The sequence below is a fragment of the Penicillium psychrofluorescens genome (genome assembly GCF_964197705.1).
Source record: "Penicillium psychrofluorescens genome assembly, chromosome: 4".
In the NCBI taxonomy this organism is placed as follows: Eukaryota; Fungi; Ascomycota; class Eurotiomycetes; order Eurotiales; family Aspergillaceae; genus Penicillium; species Penicillium psychrofluorescens.
The window spans coordinates 3,108,833-3,129,707 of NC_133442.1; the positions used below are offsets into that span (position 1 = coordinate 3,108,833).

The following is a 20,875-nucleotide window of genomic DNA, read 5'->3' on the forward strand; positions in this document are numbered from 1 at the left end:
GGTTAATTGGGGTTTTCAGGAATAGGCTGCGAGGTCATAGTGATGAAGATCAAATATTGGCCACCAGGAGGGAAAACAAATACCCGACACATGGCGCATGTAAAGCTTTGAGACGGCCTAACTGACCAAATCGATACCCAATAGTCTCCCTTTGTCTCGCTTTATTAGACTAGGACTTTTCTTTTCTAAGCTCACAATCCACCCTGTATGAACACCGAATAGATCCCAGTTTCTTCTCCAGGCCCTCATACAGACACATGCATGCATCTACATGTGGACCTGCATCGAGCCGCTGCAGCTCCCCGCGTGTCAGTACCATACAACCTGGGCAGGTTAGACATGTCGGAATTAGACATAAAGTCTAGAAGTGAAGCTTCACCACCGCATTATCAGTGGATCAACAAAGTCAGGCGATATGTAGATATCCCAGCAATTAGATGCGTACCTCTCGAACAAGCGCCAGTTCACCTAGCGGTAAGATTCATGTCGTGTCTCATAGCAATCAGACGTGTTCATGTTGGTCTACTGCTTTAACTGCTTTGAACGTTTGTACATCACGTCCATCTGCGTAGGGCGCGGTGGAGCTGACGACGATCATTGATGATCATGGAGATCGAGCCATAGATAACCTCAGACGGGTCGATGATACTCTCTAAAGAATTAAATCAAGACTTAGCATGTTGGCTAGGTGACTACAAGCATTCCATGATTTACTAGCAATTCTAATATCTCAATACTCAGTATAAATTTTCCACTGACTGGATTAGCTGCATTATATATTTTCACAACATGCTGACCGAGAAATACATTAATTTGGCCACCAAAGTATATAATGGCCGAACTAGACGAGCAACAGTCACTGTACCTACGTGGACTGCAGTATTCCGAACCAAGTAGTAATCTGCTTTGCTTTTGGTCATTCCACCGTTCATAGAATCAGTGCATAATAACCCCGCATTCAAGTTTCTCGCCGGAGAGCCAGAATCTTGGCTAGTTTCACCTGTCCTTTCTCTCCCCAGCCATGTACGCCACTCTGTACGTCTGGGCGAACACGGACATACCAAGCCCAAGCGCGTCTGTCTAATTCGGTCTTGGTCAAGGTTGTAGCCCATGACTGGCAGACGATGTCAATGGCCCGTAGGAGATGACCGACACATTCCTCTTTCTCGGTATCAGTCACTATGGAGGTCTTTTTCTTTGGGTGAGCTGATGTCTCTTTGCTCTCTTCCCTGTGTTCTGAAGCTGATCGAAGGAGATAAGACCTCGCGGATTCCGGGGTAAAGATAGGGAGATTTTTATTGCTCCTCGGTTCTTCACCCGGTCTACCGCGATGAGAGCTCCGAAGGGCCTCTAAATCAACGCCCCAGAGGGGCGGCAACCCGTCTGTGGCTTCTTTCCCTAGAAAATCCTCAGCAGGGACCGTGTCTGGCTGACCTTCGCGAGGATTATAGTCCCATCTTTTCAAGACCGGAATCTCCCTACCAAGGACACTGAAAACGGGATGCCCTTCCCCCCAACCCTCCTCTTCAGCCGGCCGGCCGCTCTCAATGCCCAAGCTGACGGCTTTGGTTCGGCTATTAGCACCAACTACAGCCTGCGCCAAGCTTAATCTGCTTGAAATGGGCTGTTCCGGCATGGTGTATTTCAAAACAGAGACAGCAAAGGCAAGCACAAGAGGCGCCCTATTCGTAACAATAATCTTACTTCGTAACTCGTCCTCACTGGCCGAGGAGCTGGGCAAACTCAGCGCAGCCTCTGTTTCGAATGGAGTTGAAGATTTATCGAGTGCAGATGCTTTCTTTCTCTTTTGAGGCGATTCTCTCGCAGTATCAGTGGGAGCTTCTCGTTTCTTGGACACTCGTTTGGCCGCATTTAGTACTTGTTTGGCGACCTTGTTATCTTGAAAAATCTCCTGGAGGACCTGAAGGTCTGCCTTGGCAATTTGGTCGGGACTGGGAGATGTCAGAGAAAGCAGGATGAGAGACATGGCCCGCATACCTGGTCAGATTAGCTTTCTGTAACTGCCCGGCCTTGCCCAGTGCGACGGCCAGCGGGACCTTGGCCACTTGGGAGAGAAACCGGAGCAGATCTTGGACTTGTGCCGAGGCCATGTCTAACTTGAGTATGTAGCGAAAACAGACAGTGAGTTCATCAATCTGGATAAGACCACTCTCACCGCCCTCGCGCGTGTCCCCGATCAGGAAGGGCTGCACATCTCAACTCGGTCTGGTTGTACCATCTCTCTTCTGCATTTCTCCCGGAATTCATTTGACCTCCTCACCTCACTGGCCGTGTAACCTGATTGCTGCAGCGGCTGCAGCTCAACGACGCCATGCCGGACGAGTCAAAAGGCAAGGAGTTCCCCGATCTCTCGGCGAAGCTCTCCACACTCCCCAAGAAGTCACTCTTCGAACGCCAGAAAGCCGAAGCCGAAGCCAAACGGGCCCGCGAACGAGCTGAGACCGCCGCAGTCTACGAGGACTTTGTCAAATCATTCGAGGATGAAGCCCCGGCCGAGCCCCGATCCTCCGCCGACGGCCGGTTGAATACGTTTGGGAATCGAGGCGGAGGAGGTCCCGCGAGGCGACATTTCACTAGCTCCGGTCCTAGGATGAGTGGCCCAGGGACATTAGGACCGCCGCCTCCATCGTTGAATCGGAAGCGCACCTACGAAGGGTTTGCGCCATCGCATCGCAATCGGGATCCCAGTAGCTTGGGATTCGAGGGTGCGAATACGGGACCGTCTGGCGCGCCGGCAGCGTTCTGCAGCGCGTCTGACGATGAGAATGATCGGGTTGCAGATACAAAAGAGGCGGAGAGGGCTGCTGCGAAACCTACGCTGTACCTCGCGTCTCTGCCTCCTGGGACATCACCATCTGTGATCAAGTCGTTGATCCCCTCTGCTCTCACCGTGGACAATGTCAAGATCCTGCGACCCCCCGGCCAGTCTGCCACCGAAAGAAAGTCGTCTGCTGCAATTGTCACTCTGGCTAGCGATTCCGCAGCTTCGGACATCGACAGCACCGTGAGCGCGCTTCAGCATAAGTATCTGGGCTGGGGCTACTATCTAACTCTATCTCGACATCTCTCATCCGCTGCCATCGGCTCGACCCTCCCGACTGCTGTTGGACTGCCTTCGATAGCGTCCCTTCCATTTGGCGCAAAGACCATTCAGCCCAACCTCGGTGGGAGTTTGAGTCGAGCACCGCCTCCTGGGGCTCACCGAGGAGGATTTGCGCCTCCAAGTTCGTACGGACCTAGCTTAGGCAGGGGTGGATCGTCATCCCAGGTGGAAGTCAAGACACCGTCTGATCTCAAGCAATTAAGGCTGATACACAAGACCTTGGAGAGCCTTCTCAAATATGGACCTGAATTTGAAGCTTTGCTTATGAGCCGACCAGAGGTACAAAGGACAGAAAAGTGGGCTTGGCTCTGGGATCCAAGGAGTCCTGGGGGTGTTTACTACCGATGGAAGCTATGGGAAGTTATCACCACTCCTCGGTCCCGGGGCAGTCGGCAAGCTCGGGGTCAGAAACCATCGGCCATCTTTGAAGGAGGTGCAAACTGGGCTCCCCCGGACAGAAGTCTCAAATTTGAGTACACCACACGCCTGGACGAATTTGTGTCGGACGAAGACTACAACTCATCTGATGAGGAACATTCAGATGCGGAGGACGAGCGTCGTAACGTCGGTGGAGGACCCCCTCCTCCGGACGGCGTCAGCGGCCAACACGACGGTCTTGGTTACATGAATCCGCTACAGAAGGCGAAGCTCACACACCTTCTGGCTCGATTACCGACAACTCACGCCAAGCTACGACGGGGTGACGTTGCCCGAGTCACGGCGTTTGCTATCGAGCACGCTGGGGCGGGTGCTGACGAGGTGGTGGACATGATCGTCATGAATATCCTCAACCCGCTGGCCTACACCGGGGCGAATCCGGACCGAGAACTGGAGAAAAACGCCGCAAGACCCGACTATCAAGAAAACAACACGATTCAGGACAACGTCCCTCCCAACCAGCGTTTGGATCTGTCTTCTGCCAAACTGGTCGGTCTGTATCTCATCTCCGACATTCTCTCATCTTCGGCCACCAGCGGCGTGCGCCACGCATGGCGATACCGGCAGCTGTTCGAGTCCGCACTGCGCTCACACACGGTCTTTGAGCATCTTGGCCGGTTAGAAAAGGACCTCAACTGGGGACGACTTAAGGCCGAGAAATGGAAGCGCAGTGTCGGCTCCCTTCTCCATCTGTGGGAAGGATGGTGCGTGTTCCCGCAGTCGACCCAGGAGCATTTCGTCGAGGTCTTCGAACAGCCACCGCTCGCCGACGAAGAAATCCAGGAAGAGAAGACCAAGGCCGACGCCGAACGAGCTGCCGCAGCCTTCGCCAAGGGCAAAAACCGATGGAAGACTGTTGATGAGGACGACGCCGCTGGCAAGTTCGATCCCAACCGGCCTTCGGGTGTGGACGCCAGCCGAAGCATGGATCCCGGTCAGGGCCATGAGCCGGAGGATGAAACTATGAGTGACATTGACGGGCTCCCCATGGAAGACAGTGACTTGGAAGACCCAGACGAGCCCATGGAGGGAGAGGCAGAGCCCGAGGATGTCAAGGCACCTGAGCCGGCGCCGGAGCAGCCCAACAACAATAACACTGGGCAGCCCGAGACGGAATCACGACGAGGTCGCAAGCCACGGCCCAAGGCAGAGGACATGTTCGCGTCGGAATCGGAGTGAGAGAGAGTGTTGGGCTGAATTATTGCTTGTCAGTAGTAGTTGCACATGGAATGAATGAATGAATGATGAATAGATTGAGGAGGAAGAATAAATAATCCCCGGCCCCACAACCCTTTCTCTTCCTCGTCAACAAATACCCTCTGTTTCTTACCCTCCCTCCCTCTCTGCATATACGGTCGCGTCACTTGTGTCGTTTGCATCTCTCGATAAACCTCCTTCACAATGGGTAAGCTCCCTGATCTACGTGGCTTGGCTGTGCGGCGATGGTTGTTCTCCGATGGAGGGGCACCCCAGACAGGCCCCGGCAGTCATTGCGCCCATACGACTGCTCCAACTGAACGATCTGGAGCGCATCCAGAACACCGGCTGACTCCTCCTCTCTAGATTTCAACGCCGTCGCTCGTACGTTCTCCCTCTCCCTGACTCCCAGCAAGGCGCGCCCCTCCCAAGTCCGCACAGTGCCAGACCCCGCCGGCCGGCCTGATTAATCGAGGACCCCATCTCCCAGCGCGAGACGCAAAAGACACGAGATGGACCAAGAACCGATGTTTCTGACTCGCTATCCTGCCCACAGAACAGTTCGTCGAGTTCTACTACCAGAGCTTCGACAGCAACCGCGGTGGTCTTACCCCTCTCTACGTAAGCTTTGCTCGGCAGAAACCCCGAACAACAGGAAGGAAGGAGATTGGATATCTACAACAGATGCTGACGCCAATTTTTGGCCTGGTACAGCGCGAGCAGTCGATGCTCACCTTCGAGACCAGCCAGGTCCAGGGCGCCGCCGCCATCACCGAGAAGTTGACTGTGCGTCTTCCCCTATCCCGCTAGCACACAATCGACGAGATTCTAATGAAGAAATACACAGAGCCTGCCCTTCCAGCAGGTGCGCCACCAGATCGCCACTCTCGACGCCCAGCCCTCCAGCGACGGCAGCATTGTCGTCCTGGTGACCGGTGCTCTCCTGGTACGTCATCCCCTCTGCGCTGCGTCTTCTCCCATGATCTAGATCCTGATGGTCCCATTCTTCTCCGACTGTAGATCGACGAGGAGCAGAAGCCCATGAACTACACGCAGTGCTTCAAGCTCTCCCCCGACGAGGCGGGCAGCTACTTCGTGATGAACGACGTCTTCCGCCTGATCTACGCCGCCTCGTAAAGGACCCTTCTTTTTTCCCGGTGCGAAGAAAGAAGAAAGCTGAAACGGCTATGACGAGATGACGGAAGGAAACAGGACATAACTATTACTTGGCGGGGTCTAGGAGAGGATTGAGGACTTGCTTCTTGCTGCGATGGATGGATGGATGGATGGATGGAGAGGATAGTTTTTCTTCTTTTGAATGAGTTTGTCTGCGACAAATGAAGTCAATCTACTTAGACGACGCCTCAATTGCGTCTCCACAGATGTCTTCGTGACCGTTTAGGAGAGAGTGTAGAAGTCGTACATCGTATTCTTGCTATGTATTTCCTAGCAATAGAAGAGGAAGGGGGTATATATACCATCATCAAAGACCATCATCAAAGACCATCATATCAGCCATAACCAACCACAAAATCAACATCACTGACTCTGCAGCAACGGCGTCTCCTCCGACGGCCTCTCCGCCGCGACCGCTTCCTGCTCCGCAGCCCCACCACTGGGCGCCCCGTTCTCATCGGCACGATGCGCGGCCTTGCGCGTACTGTTCTGCCCAAAGTACTCAAAGTAGATAGCCATGAACAACAGCGAGCCCTGCAGACACGCCGTGACCACCAACGGACCCCAGGTACTCCAACCGCCGGGACCCTGGCGCGCCGCCAAGCTAGCCGCCCAGACCAAGCTGCCGGGCGTCTGGATGCACATCATAGGGATGCTGAAGCTGCCGACGCAGCGCAGGCGGAAGGTCGTGTAGAGCTGGGGCAGGTACTGGATCGAGGCGAGGATGGCGGCTAGGATGCCGAGGAAGTCTGCCCAGGCTTTGAGCGCGGAGGGTTGGCGCAGCACGAAGGCCGCGGAGATGACCACTACGACTAGCGCGTGGAGGATGCAGATTGCGGTTATGACTAGTGCGGTGCGGTAGGTTGGACCGGCTGGGGTGAGTGGGGATGTGGGCGATGTGGCTCGCGGGAAGTAGATGACGAAGAGGAGGAGACTGGATGGTCGGTTTAGCAAGGTTCGATATCTGTTTTGCGATCACCCGAGAGGAAGGGAGGAAAGGGGATCGAGAGAGGACATACATGGAGAAGAAACAGAGCCACTGCATGCCCATCTGGAAGACACCCAGCAGGGCCGCGAAACAGGCTGTCGCGTTGACTTCCTGGCAGCAGCTGACATCGCGGGCGGTTGCGGGGGTGACCAGGATGTTGGCAAAGGTCGAGGTGCCCGAGGTGACGCCCAGGAGAACAAAGTAGGGGGAGATCCCAAAGGAGCTGCGGAGGGTGGCGATGCGGATGTGCTGGGGGAGATAGGAGATGAGGATGCCGAAGACGATCAAGCTGGAGCTAGAGGTTAGCTGCGGGTTGGAGCTAGGGGGAGTGAGGTGTGTACATGGAGAGAATCGGCTGGAAGATGCCAGGCGAGGCGACCTTGCGGCAGTGGGGAGTTAAAGAGTCCATTCTATAGTTTCAGGCGTGAAGCATCAGCTTCGGGAGTCCATTATGTGGTGGTAGTGGTGGAAGAGAGAGAGTGAGCAGCGACGAGGGAGGGAGAGCCCCCGCATTGCGCATCGGGCGCTAAGGACTGCCATCTCATCTACGGTGGTTACAACAGGTCAGTAGAGGGATGGCACCAGAGGACCCATGAGGCAGTCAGGCCAAGCAGCAAATTAATCTAAATACTGGCCGTCAAGAATCGACCTGAGCTGTTGCCCAGCCCAGAGGCCATTGGATATGACGCCAGTCGATGAATCATGCATTGGAAACAGGCAAAAAACCCCAACTGCCAGCTACAATGATGTCACCCGGCGATCATTCTTGCCTCCTTTATAACAACACCGGCACGCTTCCTCCTCTTTTCCTCTTCCCTCAATTAATTCTCTACTATATCAACATGAAGATCCCTTTCCTAACGGGTCTGCTGTTACTGCTCACCACCACCGAAGTGGTCGCCGCGTCAAGCTGGTGGAGCAAAGCTGGTATGTCCTGTCGCGCGGTGGATGCGGTCTAGCTGTTAACCCTTTCCAGTGTACAACAAATGGCATGAAACTGAACTGGAGCGATGGCTCTCTGATCACGGTACGGTCCGCCCCATTTGATTTGAAAGACCCCTCAACTCATCCTGAACAGACATCCCCTACCCCAAGCCGGCTGACCGCCGCGACCTGGAGAACCTGGTCAAGACCAACTGGGACTCCCGGGTGCAGCAGCCGCTGGGCCAGGCCGCGGACACGACGTCCGACCAGCTGCACAACGCAAAGGAGTGGATCTTTGACACGTAAGGCTTCTTCCCATCCCCTTGACGCGCCCCCCAAAATTAACTCGTCGCGACAGCTGGTCCGACTCGCAGCTCAAGGCATTCTTGGATCGCCATGGCATTCCCGCTCCGCAGCCGCGTCAGCGAGACAATCTGGTCAAGGCTGCGCGCGAGAACTACGAGACGGTCGCGAAGAAGGCTGGCGAGACGGCCTCGTATCCCGGCAACTGGATCTATGAGCAGTGGACCGACTCCGATCTGAAGGAATGGCTCGATGAGCGTGGCTGGCCGGCACCCCAGCCGACCACGCGCGACAAGCTCATTGCCAGCGTGCGCCGCAACGCCCGTCTGACAACCTTGCAGGCGCGCGCGCTCGCTGCCTCTGCCGTGTCCTCCGCCGAAGCAGCCCAGTCGTCTCTGAGCGACGCGCTGTTCAACGCCTGGTCCGACTCCGAACTGAAGAAGTTCCTGGATGAGCACGATATCAAGGTGCCCCAGGGCTCGAAGCGCAATGAGCTGATTGCCCTGGCGCGGAAACATCGCTCGTTGGTGCTTGAGAAGGCATCCAAGGCCTCGACCTCGGCCGAGGAGATCCTGGGTGCCGCGACCACCCGAGCTGGAAATGAATATGCCCGTGCCACCGACGATGCGAGACTCAAGATTGATGATCAATTCAACGCCGCCATCCAGACGTGGTCGGATTCTCGCCTCAAATCGTTCCTTGATGCACGAGGCGTCCCCATTCCCCAGCACGGCAAGCGTGATGAGCTCATCGCCAAGGTCCGCTACCACGCACACCAGGCTGCCGGCGGATGGAATGAGTACAACTTTGATACTTGGGACAAGGAGCACTTGCTGTAAGTAGAAGATGCCTCTGACTCCCTAAGAAACCGGTCTGACTTGAGAACTAGGAAATACCTGTCTGCCATGAACCACAAGGCCGCCAAAAAGACCGAGGCTTCTCGCGAGGAGCTGATCAAGAACGCCAAGGACTCCTACAACAAGGCATCCAAGGCAGGCGGCGAGCAGTTCGCATCTGCCACTTCCAATATGGCCGTTGCCACGGGCGCCGCCAAGGACGCCTCCTTCGATACCTGGTCTCACTCCGACCTCAAGTCCTACCTGGACTCGTACGGCATCCCCGTGTACCAGGGCTCGAACATCAACGAGCTCCGCGCGGCTGCCCGGCGCCACGCGCAGTACTTCAAGTACGGCACCACCAACCCGACAGATACCATCTACGCCAAGTTCATGGAGACCGTGTACTGGGCCATGGACCAGCTGAAGCTTGGTGCGTCCAGCGGCCGGGCTCGGGGCCAGGAAGCCGCCGAGAATCTCCGGGAGAAGGCAGCTGGTGCAACGCAAAGGGTGCACGGAGAGCTGTAGGGTGGAACAAGAAGTTGCTCCGTCCTCGGTAAACGAAAAATGGGCGCGAGAGGGGGTTCATTACGGTGAACATAAATGAAACTGGGTTGGGTTATTTGCAAGTGGATTATTTCTGTTTCTTTTAGGCTAAGGGGGGGTTGATCTATTCTTGAATGACAATGGAAATTCATGGGCCTTTTCGCTATTTGGAAGTAATTATTCTGGTAAATTCGCATTTCCCGAGCTGTGTAGATGCGATCAATGGTCGTGAATATCTGAGCCAACTGCTCTTGTAACAATGCAATAGTCCGCTTTGTTATTATCAGCCCTCCACACTCTTGGCACTGTCTCCTCCGTCAAATCAGGAAGCCGGAACCTCGGGATCCCCCTCGGCAACCAGCTTGCCAACAACAAGATACTTCTCTGAGAAGCGTTCCTCCCACGACTGCAGATTCTCCAACTGATCCGCATCCAAATCTTTCAACTTATCCAGCGGCGCCGACAAATCCTTGGTCAGCATTTCCTCGTCGAAACTCTGGAACGCCAGACCGCGCGAGGCATCCCGGCCGGCAAAGTTCTCGTAAGGGCCACCCTGTGATGATAATCCATCGGTCAGCATTTTCTTTCTTTTCCTCTATTTGCGTACGTCCAACCGAACGGATCATTGAAGCAGGCGGGGGATGGATGGATGAATGATAGGTATATATACCGGACCGTAGAAATTCCTGCCGGGAGACACGTCAAATACGCGCCCGCGCACGGCCAGGAAGACGGGCTGGTTGTTTTCGCCGTTGAACTCGATTAGTGTCTTGGGGGTGTAGGTGCGGAAGACGACGGGGGCCGGGCCGTGCGGGAGCGTGACGGCGGCTTTGGGCTTGAAGTGGTAATACAGGAGGACGACAAAGAGGGAGGCGAGGATTAGATTTATGGGGCTGGCGATGGACATTCTGTATTGGTTGTTACGCATGTTAGTTGGTGGCATTCGGGGCTGTGGGGGAGGGGCTCGGAAGAGAGAGACACGGACACTTCGGCCTGCTGGGGTAGGGAACCCTCTGGGATGAGTGTGTTAGTTGGACGCTGTACTTCAGACTCTCGATCAGGGTCCGTACCGGGGGATGGGGATGCCATGGTGGGTGTTGTTGTTGTGTTGGTGTTGTGGTTGTAGTTGTCGGGTCGATGAGGAAAGACCGTAGTACAGTCGGAGTCTGCGAAGGCATGACATCGTCCCACGTGATGATGAAACAAGGCCCAAACATAGCGTGGATTATGCTCTACCGTCTTAACTGTCTTTCATCCTTGCATCCGCCTGCTCGCCCCCTTTGGCCCTGGACTTGGGCCTGAGCGTTGCCTAATTCCCTCTACTCCTTTCTCCTGATCTTTCCCATCTCCCATCCTATCTCTGCAAGCCATCTCGTCCTCCAATTCCACCCCGCAGCGATCGACATTGCTGACTGGCATCCGCTGGAGAGGTCAACATGTGGTCCAAAGGTCCATTCCATCGCTCGAAGAACCCATCCATTGGCAATCCCACATTGGTTGATAAGGCAGCCTTGGAGAATAGGGTTTCCTCCGGCAAAGACCTGCCTGCTCTGCCCAGGTAAGTCTGACCACCAGAATAATATCTTACTGGGATGTGTCTGACGATCACCACAGTGATTCGTCACTGCCGGCGCATGATGACATGGCCAGACGACACTCGGACGTTTCGCCCTTAGTCTCGCCCAACTTGCATCCTACCGACAACCGGAGCAATGTCAGCATCTCGCCCATCGAAGAGACAGCACGTCCATTCTTTGACGAACGTAAAGTCCCGCAGAACATCCCGCCGGCCGCGAAACCAGATCCCCCGCCGCCTGCAGAGAAAACCCTCCGACTTGTCAAGCCCGACCAGCCCACTCGCTGGGACGCTTACTCGGGTGAGCCCACCAACAACAACGCAGGCAAAGCAGGCCAGGTGAATCCAACCGACACGACATTCCACAAATCCACCGGCTCGAGCCTGTTCAGCTGGGGCAGAGAACAGTTCCATCCCAAGAAGAAGCTCGCCGGGGCTCGAGGCCGAATCGGCACTTTCTCCAAGAACGAACCCCCTGCCCCGCCAGCAGAACCCAGAAACAGATCCTCTTCCCGGACGTACCTCTCCAGCTGGAAACGCGCCAGCGCCACAGACGCCAGTCCCCAGCTGAGTAGCATCGGATTCACTCCGTCCGTGACGACAACAATCACTGGCGGTGCCCCGCAGCGGCAAATCCAGCGACCAGCGACAGCGGAAACAGTTGGCAGCGGCCACCACACTCCACGACAGCAGCAACAACCACAGTATGAACCCGATCCCCAATTCGAAGCTGCAATTGCGAACATGATGGTCTCCGATGAGCCAATGAGCCGCTTCAGTGCCACGACCTACGCGGCAACGGATGTTGACAGCCAGACTCAAAGCCCGCGGGACAGTGTCAACTTCGATGCCCAGTCTACAGACGGCTATCCCTCGGTCATGTCCCGAACACGCCCCGTCCCCGGCGGCATGCCGAGTTCGAAAAAGCCCGTGCGCAAGCCCACCCCGTCTCAAAAAGGCCCAGAGCAGCCCCAGCCTGCGGAAGCCATCGCTCAGCAGACACCCGAAAAACGCATCGCATCGTTGGAGGCTAGACGGACTGAGATCCAGCGGCGCAGGCATACTTTGGATACCATGGTCCATGAGTTGACCCAGGTGATTCAACCCAGTTCCATTGCCTATGACATGGCAGCCAAGGCCGAGGTCAAGAAGACCGTGTCCAGCATTGAGAATGAGATCGCAGACCTCAAGCGCGAGGAACACGAGATCGGCCTGAAAGTCGCTCGGGCTTGGCGGCGCTTGGATGAAACAGAGAACTCGGGTGATGGCAGCTGTCTCTGGATTAAACGCGTCACCAGTTAACGCTTGGGTGCTTCCTTGGTTTTCATGATATCTCGACCGGAACCTTTTCTTTCTGTTTTGAGTTGGATGCTGCGTACTTTCAATTTCCTCCTCGGTTTGACGTTACAAGACATGACTGATGATACCCTCTTCTTTCCCTTTTATGTGCTCCCCCATTGATGATTTTATGTGAACATAAACTTTCCTTGTCATTTGGAGTATGCGAATGCAACATCTGTAGATATTGAAGTGAAGTGGAAACCACCCTAGATTGATTGATATTGCTCGGGTAGATCAGAGAAACACCTCCCCGTCGTTGAACATGGCTCGTTGAGTCGTAACAGTATTCTCTATTTCTTGCCCGACTTCTTGATCCCCTGCTGACCAGTGTTCAGCGGGCCCTTCTTGCCCTTGGCCATCTCGGCCATCTCCTTCTTTGCCTTGGCCTCTGTTGCCTGGTCAGTGAATGGGTTCGGTTGCGCCAGGTCCGGAATCACATACCGGCCTTCTGCTTCTCGCGGTGGGCAATATCGTCCTCATCCAGATCCTTCTTGTCCTTCTTGGCCGCCTTCAGGGGCTTGACCTTGCCGCCTGTGGCAGGGGTAGTGAGTCAGACTGCCGTGGCTGCTTGCCTCAAGGGGAGTATAAAACCTGCATACCTTCTCTGCTTTGGCCACCCATTTTGATAAGTGGAAATCGATGAACACAAGGAAACGATCGGTGTTTGGACGGGTTGCAGAGAGAGAAAGAGAAAAAAAAAATAGTTGGAGGCGCGGGGCTTATCAGAGACAACTCCGGCTGACCGCCTTCCCTCTCGGGGATTCATTCCTCTTCGCCCAGCTCAACTCACACCTCTTCTTCACTTCCTATACTGGCGCGAGCTCATCGTTGATCCCTTCTGCCCAGTTCCCCCAACCACTTTTCACTGGAGTTTCATGAGATATGTGCTGAAGCGATATATCAAGGCTGTGGTGCGAAGGCAGGCCTCTCAAAGCCGGTTGGACTTTCAAAGATCCTTTTGTGAAGCTTCGTTTTATTGTCTTGGAGCCCACGCTAACCGAGCCATCATCACTCCCAAAGCGCCTCCTCCAAAGGCCGATTTCAGTGCAAGAGACAACACCAGACTACCAAGACCAGACACCATGTCGCACGGCAGGTCGAGGTCTCCATCGACCCCTTCTGAGGGTGAGATCATCGAATCAGGTTCGGAGATGAAGGCAACTACGTCACAACCTCTTCTTAATGGCACCAGCGTTGTTGACCGTCCAACCAGAGCTAGTACTTCCTCTGCGCCCAGATCCCCCGCGTCGCTGAGGAGCAGTCGCTCGCCACGCCGCCGGCGGTCAAAGACGAGATCTCGCTCGAGATCCCGCTCCCCCTATCGGGACTCCAGAGGTTACAAGCGCAGACGCGACGATGACTATGATCATCACTTCGACAGCCGGCCCTCGCGCCACGAGCCTCCACCACCACCGCGCCGCAGACACGACGACAGACCCTATGACCGGGGTTCCCGGCGGCCGAAATCTTACTACGACTACGATCGCGAGGAGAGCTATGGTGGTGGGTTGCGGTATTCCGATGATTACGACCGACGCAGAGACAAGCGGCAGCGCACTCACAGCAGATCTCCGTACCGCGAAACGAGGAGGCCGAAGCAGTACACGGGTGATGAACTGATTGTGGGTGCAGCGCCTCTGGCGGGAGAACAGTTAGTGAGCGAGCGACGAAATCCAGTGGACACCACTCGGGATTCAAAGCTTGGTGCTGAAACTCGGAAGAATCAGGTTGACAAAGCCTCTTCGCGCCATGCCCGCGTGACCGATGAGTATGTCTTCTTCTGCGTCTTGTCATAGAGGCGAGTGTGCTAATTGTTACAATAGAACGGACACCTCGGTTGCGGGAGACAGCGCTGAAGAACCGCAGCTCTCCGAACCAGTTGATGAGGCTACTGCATTGGAAGCTCGTCGCAAACGCCGAGAGGCCATTCGGGCCAAGTATCGCGGGCAAGCGAACCCTTTACAACTGAAAGCACTGCACATCGGCGACGGCGAGACGGATTCGTCCACGCCCGGCACCGAAGTTCTTAATGCACAGAGCCCATTAGGTGAGTTTTCCGTATTGTCATATCTGAATTGCGCTGATCTCGTTGCTTGTATAGATTCTCCCCAACGTTCCCCCTCTCACACTCCCGCAGAGTCATTTTCTGATTTCAAGATTGGAAAAGATACCGACCTGGTTAACTCCAACGCTCCGGTGGATGGCGTTGATAAAGACGAACCTTCTGCAGCTGATTACGATCCGACTCTTGATATGAAGGAAGAGAGGGAGAAACTTGACGGTAGCAAAAGCAGGGAAGAGGACCTCTCATCTGCAGCGTACGATGAAACCCAAACCATGAAGCAGGATCTTCTCATCCCAGATGCACCCGTGGAGCAACCGGCACCACCACCCCCGCCAAAAGCAAAGGATCCGTATGATATGTTCGCCGAAGACGATGATGACATGTTTGCGGAGGACACGCATGACGAGCAACCCGCGCATGCGTCAGCGATGTCTGCTGTCCCTTTGCCCAAAGAGTTGGATATCAGCATGATGGACAACTGGGATGACCACGAAGGATACTACAAAGTGCGACTGGGGGAGTTGATCAACGGCCGATACCATGTCCAGCAGAACCTAGGCAAGGGAATGTTCTCGTCAGTTGTACGCGCAACCGACTCGAAGACTGGAGCTTTGGTAGCCGTCAAGATCATCCGGCAGAACGATACAATGCGCAAGGCCGGTATGAAAGAGATTGGAATCTTGGAGCAACTCCACGAGGCCGATCCCGACGACAAGAAACATCTCATCAAGTTTGAGCGGTATTTCGACCACAAGGGTCATCTGTGCATGGTGTTTGAGAACCTGAGCATGAATCTGCGCGAGGTCCTGAAGAAGTTCGGACGAGATGTCGGCCTGAACCTGCGTGCGATGCGAGCCTATGCTCAACAGATCTTCCTTGGCTTGAGCCTGATGCGCAAGTGCAATATCCTGCACGCTGATTTGAAACCAGACAACCTTCTCGTGAACGAGCAACGCAACGTGCTGAAGGTTTGCGATCTGGGGTCTGCGTCCCCAGCCTCGGAGAACGAAATCACGCCATACCTCGTCAGTCGATTCTACCGTGCCCCGGAGATCATCCTGGGCATTCCATACGACTACGCAATCGACGTCTGGTCCATCGGGTGCACGCTCTTCGAGCTGTACACGGGCAAGATCCTCTTTACCGGCCGAAACAACAACCAGATGCTCCGCTCGATCATGGAATGCCGGGGCAAGTACCCGCCGAAGCTTCTCCGGCGCGGTTCTCTGGCGCACCTCCACTTCGATGACATGCTCAATTTCCACAGCACGGAGCAAGACAAGATCACCGGGCGGCCTGTCACACGCATCGTGGATTTCAAAAAGCCCACGCGCGACCTCAAGACGAGGCTAATGGGCAAGGGCACGCGAGGGATGGAGGACGGCGAGGCGAAGGACCTGGCTCTGTTTGTGGAGTTCTTGGACCGGTGCTTGACCCTCAATCCCGAGAAGCGGATCACGCCCGCAGATGCGCTGAAGCATCCATTCCTGGCGCGCAAGGTGTAGACGGAGGGGTGTGATATTGTGTCTTTTTACTGGCGTTCAAGTGGAAGGGGGGTTGGTCTACATCTGAGAATTGTATGCATGTACTATTCACATATTCACATAATTGGTAGTGGCCCAATTCGACATTGCCATATTCATGTTCTATCGCCATCTACAGTACTACTACTTCGCCCCCCTTTACTACTACAGTCGGAGACTAGCCCCTACCACGATAACTGGTCTGAACTGGTCAATTATCTTTGCGGAACCTCCTCCGTCTATTGTAGTTTCAGAGAGCCGTTTTATTTCAAGCTAGGGAGAGAGCTATTCGAAACCAGCTCGAAGGGCGCGTCGAACACGGTTCATAACTAGATCAGAGAAACGAAGGTAGAAGGTTGCTTCATCTTTAAGTGGGGCAGGTGGAGATGTAAAAGGGTCAGGCCTGATTCGCTTTGTATGTAATAATCCTCTATATCGTTGAATGATAGTAGAGTAACTAAAGTCGGGCTAAGGGACAATGTGAGTAATATCGTCCGCATCGTACTGCGTATTTGTGGTGTTTGGGCCAGGTGTAGTTCCTTGAGTTGGTATCGTCGGGAGGGCGATAGAGAGGTAGTTTAGAAGCGTTTGCGTTTGAGTTTCCATCTGTTGACGCACAAATACCCGAGTTCTTTGTAAGTATCGAAAGGAACACCGTCTAGACCTCGTTCAAGAATGAGGGGGCGATTAGATCACATCGTTACGTGCTATTTACTATTACGTAATCTGAAGAAGCGCGCCTTTCAGCCAAGCCTTCTAGTATCTCACTTCACCTCCTTCGCTCCGCTTCGGCTTAATGTAGCTGACTCAACGACCATGCATTCGCAGACTGCTTGCTCCTTAAACCTAGATCCCTCTGATATTGACATTAGAAGGGAGGTCAGTCGCTCAAAGACTTCCACGATATATGAAATACGGCTGGCTGGGAAGACATATGCTATGAAGCTTGTGAGTACAATTTTGCCTTTAAGGGCGACACTGACATACCAGTTCTATGACAATGGTGACCCAGGGTGCACGAAAAAAGGCCGAGATTTAAATCGCTTTCGTTGCGAATTGAACGCTTATCACAATCTTCATGAATTCGGCGTTTGTGATAGTGGCTTCGTTCCTGCTTTTCACGGCTACATCGATCGAATTGATCCGTCCGCTTTCCACCCACCGCTTAGACATTTCGTCGGGGATAAATTCCAGCCAAGGGCAATCCTACTCGAGTACTTGCCGGACGCAGAAAGACTAAATTGCGAGAATTATTCGGAAGATCTCTTTCACGATGCGATTGATGGCATAAAAGAGATTCATGCTGCCTTTGTCCATCACCGTGATATTTACCCCAAGAACATGCTTGTTGTGTCTGGTGGCCGGATTGTATGGATTGACTTTGATGTTGCGACAACTTTCAGCAATATGGGTCCTCGTGAGAGAGCATATTGTGAATATGAAACCGAACTTGTTAAGAGTTTCGGAAAACTTTTGGTTTGTCTTGTCTCTTTGCGATAAGCAATATTATCTAACAGATATAAACCCTAGAGTGAGGACAAGACACAGGGACTTCCTCCTAACACAAAGTATTATTGATTAAGGACCGGAAGAAGAAACTAAGCCAGCGCGATAATGGATCATGAGCGTTCATTGCATACGCAACCTGGATTATGCTCCTTTCTGCACACACTGTCTAGTACGGCAGCCACTCATACCCTTTCTACCGTTATACCTGTATTTCGGAAATGGCCTTCGGCGCTCTCTCGTTTTCTACTAACGTGATGCACGCACCGTCGAAGGAAGGTATCAAACCCTTAGACTAGATTCTCTTCATACGCTGACTAAGTTTTCTTAATGTAAGCCTTGAGCTCCGTAAAGAACTCCTCGATGGGGTTGAAATCTAGAGAATAAGGCGACAAATAGTAATTTGACTCCCGCATCAAAGCATAACTGCTTGACTCGGTCCGAATGATGGAACGGTGCGTTATCCATAACAAGCACGGATTTTGGCTCCGGCCACCTCCTACAATGCTGGAGAAGCTGTTCAATAAACGATTCGAAGAATGTAGCATCAGTTAAACCTTTGAAAATATGAGACAAAATAATACCGTCTTAAGCATAGGCTGGTAGTATTTGGTAGCGTTGGCCCTAATGAAATTTAGACACTCGAACTGGTGTCACGCTAAGTGGTGACTAACCGGTCCGTCTATATCCCACCCGTTTATCACATCTAGCATCATAGGGGTGACTGCTGGTGGGCGGCCGGAAGGGATTGGAGGAGACCTGGGATTGCCAAACAACCGCATATTCTTGCGTATGTTAGTGATAGAACGCTCGCTACACTTCGCAATCTTGGCCATTTGTGACGTGGTGAGTCTGTTCCTACTGCGTATCATATGAACTATGATATTACGCTGCCAGGAATCGAGGTTTCGTGCCATTTTTCAATGGGTTCGGAGCTTTGTCGGTCGGTGCCTGAATTTGGTCGCTTGTGTTGAGGAGACTCCTATGGGTGTGGTTTTTTTTGGATCTGTAATGATATACAAAAATACGGATCACGTAAATTTTTACACGTAACTATAGAATTGTAATAGTCAAACTCGGAACATTTTCTAAAATACTGTAATTAACATATCCGGTTTAGCGTATCATGTGAGTAGGGTTTGAAAAAGCATCTCTCTGTTTCCGATATGGAAGGCAATAACGGTCGCGGCTGTACTCGGTAGGCTTATACAACATGTAGGTTGGTTGCTATTAGAGTTCACCACCGCCCGGGGCCAGAGGAGCAAAGCGGGGGGACGGGCAAGATCACAACGCCAGGGTGGTGGCCAAAATGTGTGGAGATGGGAGTGAGAACGGAGTCAAATAGTATGTTTCGGTGACTTCATCACTCCGACGGCCTTGCGGAAAACGAGCCGCAAGGCCGTCGGAGTGATGATTATTCTCTCTTGCCACCTACCCTTCCTGCCCCTCCCCAATTCCACCCTTGCTGGACTCGTTGATCCAGGGAGAAGCCCCCGAAACAGACCAATAAACCAAGGCAGCTGAAACCTGATTTCGTATTCCGAAGTCACAGACTGACTCCTGACTCAACGGGGCCACTGCCAGTTTCGGCTCCGAATCTGACTCAGTAACCCAGAGGCGTCAGCCATGGTGAACAAGGGTTCTAGATCACCACCTCCTCCACTGACGTCGAGCTTCCAACCCATGGAACCTGCCACCAATCTGCGTGCTGTCAAGTCGATCGTGTGGAGAGAATTAATCAATCCTAACCGCCCAGCGAATAATAATAGTAGCAGAAACGGCCGACGACGCCGCAAACCAGCAGTCGGGTATTCCACCCCAACCCCTGACACTCGCTATTATCTCTTTGTTCCCCTCCCTCCCTGGGGGCCACAAGAACTTACTTAATAATGTCCCAAGGGTGTGATGTGATACCAACGCAGTGGAAGCAAATGAGGACCGAAGCTGGGATTTCGGTTGGGAGGATAGATCCCGATTGGACTGGCTTTCCCTGATTATTATTCTGTACTTCTTTTATTTCGTATTCTGCTGGGAATGGAGCCTTTTGTACTACGTCCTGCTTTCTGTACAATGATCATAGTGTGCTACGGGTAGACTAGTGCAATGCGGTGCCTGGGCTGGGAGGACAAGACGGCGCAATGGGGATGTTGTTGCGGTTGCCGGTGGCGGGTTCTATGTCTTGTGCTCCTGTCTGCCTGTATGTACTCGGCAAGGCGGCTCCTAATTACATGGGAGGTATCCAGTCCGGTGTGGACCTGCGGACAGTAGTGGTGACTTCTCTACAACGGTGATGATGTATAGAGACTTCTGGAAGGCAAAACCCAGGCCAATGATCCGGCCGCGCCGATCGTGGATCCCAGGGGCAAGTCTGTGCTGCTCTTTCTGCCTAGGCTGGCTGTTGCCACGCCTCGCATCGCAGTGCTGCAAAGCCAAGTTCCAAGAAGTGACTCCTAGGAGAGTTCCCCAGTGGCAAGAGCCAGACCGAGCACATCCATCCGAAAGCATCCAAGTCCACGTCCAAGATGCCATGTCTAGCTGAACTCAGTCTTCAGTCAAGTGGGTCAGGATCTCGGCGGGAGCGAACCACCGCCACTCTTGGACCAAGTACTAGTCCCAAGTGCCGATGGACACCGGAGTGGTCGCGGATAGAGTTGAAGGGAGGGAGGGGGTGGCACTTTGGGATGTGTGACGGTTCTTCTGGCGGTGTGCCCCGGCATATTATCCAGGAGACCGAGAGGAAAAGCAGATGTGATCCATCCAGTCACCTGATGTCTCGCTGGTGGACTCGTGTGCAACCGCCCGTTGAGTGGTGCAACATGACGCAAGTGGATGGCGCGAAAGAAAAGAGGCCAAGTAACTAGCCCAGCACGGTCCAGCACAGCCCTGTTGTTTGAGCTTGCTGGGTCCATAGTCCAGACCACGCTCGCCGCCCGTCCAGGATCCGGGTGCGTGCGCCATGATCCGTGCAAGGCACCAGTCAGCAGGAAGCCTGGAAGCGCCCGGATCCACCAGTTCGAGGCAATGAAGGGCCAGAGCGGCCCTCCACCATCGCCTCACTTTTGGAAAAGACGGTGAAATAATTGGGCTGGTTAGTGGCAAGCCCTCCTTACCCACATCCCCCCCCTCCTATTGCCACAGACGGCCGCCCCTATCATTGGCTCACCCACGCCAACGCCACGCTGGCCCAACCACGCGACTCGACGCATCATTGACTGGGTGTTTCCCGCCCCACGAGGCTAACAACGATTATTATTGTTGTTTTCGTATAGCAGCCTCCTGAGTTTCTTCTTCTACGCCGCCTCTCCCTGCTGCTTCTCTCTCGTCTTTCACTC

General features: G+C 53.8%; 9 protein-coding genes across 9 annotated transcripts; 5 read left to right on the forward strand and 4 right to left on the reverse strand.

Annotated features, from left to right (window-relative positions):
* Positions 1 to 1,577: 1,577 nt before the first annotated feature.
* PFLUO_LOCUS6812 (uncharacterized protein) lies at positions 1,578 to 2,111 on the reverse strand (the record flags this gene model as incomplete). The annotated part of the gene is made up of 3 exons (XM_073784392.1): positions 1,578 to 1,624; positions 1,705 to 1,952; positions 1,999 to 2,111. 3 exons carry the CDS (start codon positions 2,109 to 2,111, stop codon positions 1,578 to 1,580), a joined length of 408 nt encoding a protein of 135 aa, XP_073640852.1.
* A 221-nt stretch (positions 2,112 to 2,332) lies between these two features.
* Positions 2,333 to 4,741, forward strand: PFLUO_LOCUS6813 (uncharacterized protein; the record flags this gene model as incomplete). The annotated part of the gene is made up of 1 exon (XM_073784393.1): positions 2,333 to 4,741. The coding sequence occupies one exon, from the start codon at positions 2,333 to 2,335 to the stop codon at positions 4,739 to 4,741; it is 2,409 nt and encodes an 802-aa protein (XP_073640853.1).
* A 222-nt stretch (positions 4,742 to 4,963) lies between these two features.
* Positions 4,964 to 5,896, forward strand: PFLUO_LOCUS6814 (Nuclear transport factor 2; the record flags this gene model as incomplete). Its single annotated transcript, XM_073784394.1, has 6 exons — positions 4,964 to 4,967; positions 5,126 to 5,143; positions 5,316 to 5,380; positions 5,474 to 5,545; positions 5,607 to 5,705; positions 5,780 to 5,896. 6 exons carry the CDS (start codon positions 4,964 to 4,966, stop codon positions 5,894 to 5,896), a joined length of 375 nt encoding a protein of 124 aa, XP_073640854.1.
* Positions 5,897 to 6,298: 402 nt separating this feature from the next.
* Positions 6,299 to 7,332, reverse strand: PFLUO_LOCUS6815 (uncharacterized protein; the record flags this gene model as incomplete). The annotated part of the gene is made up of 3 exons (XM_073784395.1): positions 6,299 to 6,869; positions 6,955 to 7,212; positions 7,265 to 7,332. 3 exons carry the CDS (start codon positions 7,330 to 7,332, stop codon positions 6,299 to 6,301), a joined length of 897 nt encoding a protein of 298 aa, XP_073640855.1.
* Positions 7,333 to 7,765: 433 nt separating this feature from the next.
* Positions 7,766 to 9,514, forward strand: PFLUO_LOCUS6816 (uncharacterized protein; the record flags this gene model as incomplete). Its single annotated transcript, XM_073784396.1, has 5 exons — positions 7,766 to 7,850; positions 7,900 to 7,950; positions 8,002 to 8,149; positions 8,206 to 8,985; positions 9,040 to 9,514. The coding sequence occupies 5 exons, from the start codon at positions 7,766 to 7,768 to the stop codon at positions 9,512 to 9,514; spliced, it is 1,539 nt and encodes a 512-aa protein (XP_073640856.1).
* A 340-nt stretch (positions 9,515 to 9,854) lies between these two features.
* Positions 9,855 to 10,439, reverse strand: PFLUO_LOCUS6817 (Dihydrodipicolinate synthase; the record flags this gene model as incomplete). Its single annotated transcript, XM_073784397.1, has 2 exons — positions 9,855 to 10,085; positions 10,203 to 10,439. 2 exons carry the CDS (start codon positions 10,437 to 10,439, stop codon positions 9,855 to 9,857), a joined length of 468 nt encoding a protein of 155 aa, XP_073640857.1.
* A 529-nt stretch (positions 10,440 to 10,968) lies between these two features.
* On the forward strand, positions 10,969 to 12,410 carry PFLUO_LOCUS6818 (uncharacterized protein; the record flags this gene model as incomplete). Its single annotated transcript, XM_073784398.1, has 2 exons — positions 10,969 to 11,090; positions 11,147 to 12,410. 2 exons carry the CDS (start codon positions 10,969 to 10,971, stop codon positions 12,408 to 12,410), a joined length of 1,386 nt encoding a protein of 461 aa, XP_073640858.1.
* Positions 12,411 to 12,739: 329 nt separating this feature from the next.
* PFLUO_LOCUS6819 (uncharacterized protein) lies at positions 12,740 to 13,070 on the reverse strand (the record flags this gene model as incomplete). The annotated part of the gene is made up of 3 exons (XM_073784400.1): positions 12,740 to 12,837; positions 12,891 to 12,980; positions 13,049 to 13,070. The coding sequence occupies 3 exons, from the start codon at positions 13,068 to 13,070 to the stop codon at positions 12,740 to 12,742; spliced, it is 210 nt and encodes a 69-aa protein (XP_073640859.1).
* Positions 13,071 to 13,531: 461 nt separating this feature from the next.
* Positions 13,532 to 16,019, forward strand: PFLUO_LOCUS6820 (U4/U6 small nuclear ribonucleoprotein prp4; the record flags this gene model as incomplete). Its single annotated transcript, XM_073784401.1, has 3 exons — positions 13,532 to 14,217; positions 14,273 to 14,496; positions 14,551 to 16,019. 3 exons carry the CDS (start codon positions 13,532 to 13,534, stop codon positions 16,017 to 16,019), a joined length of 2,379 nt encoding a protein of 792 aa, XP_073640860.1.
* Positions 16,020 to 20,875: the final 4,856 nt, after the last annotated feature.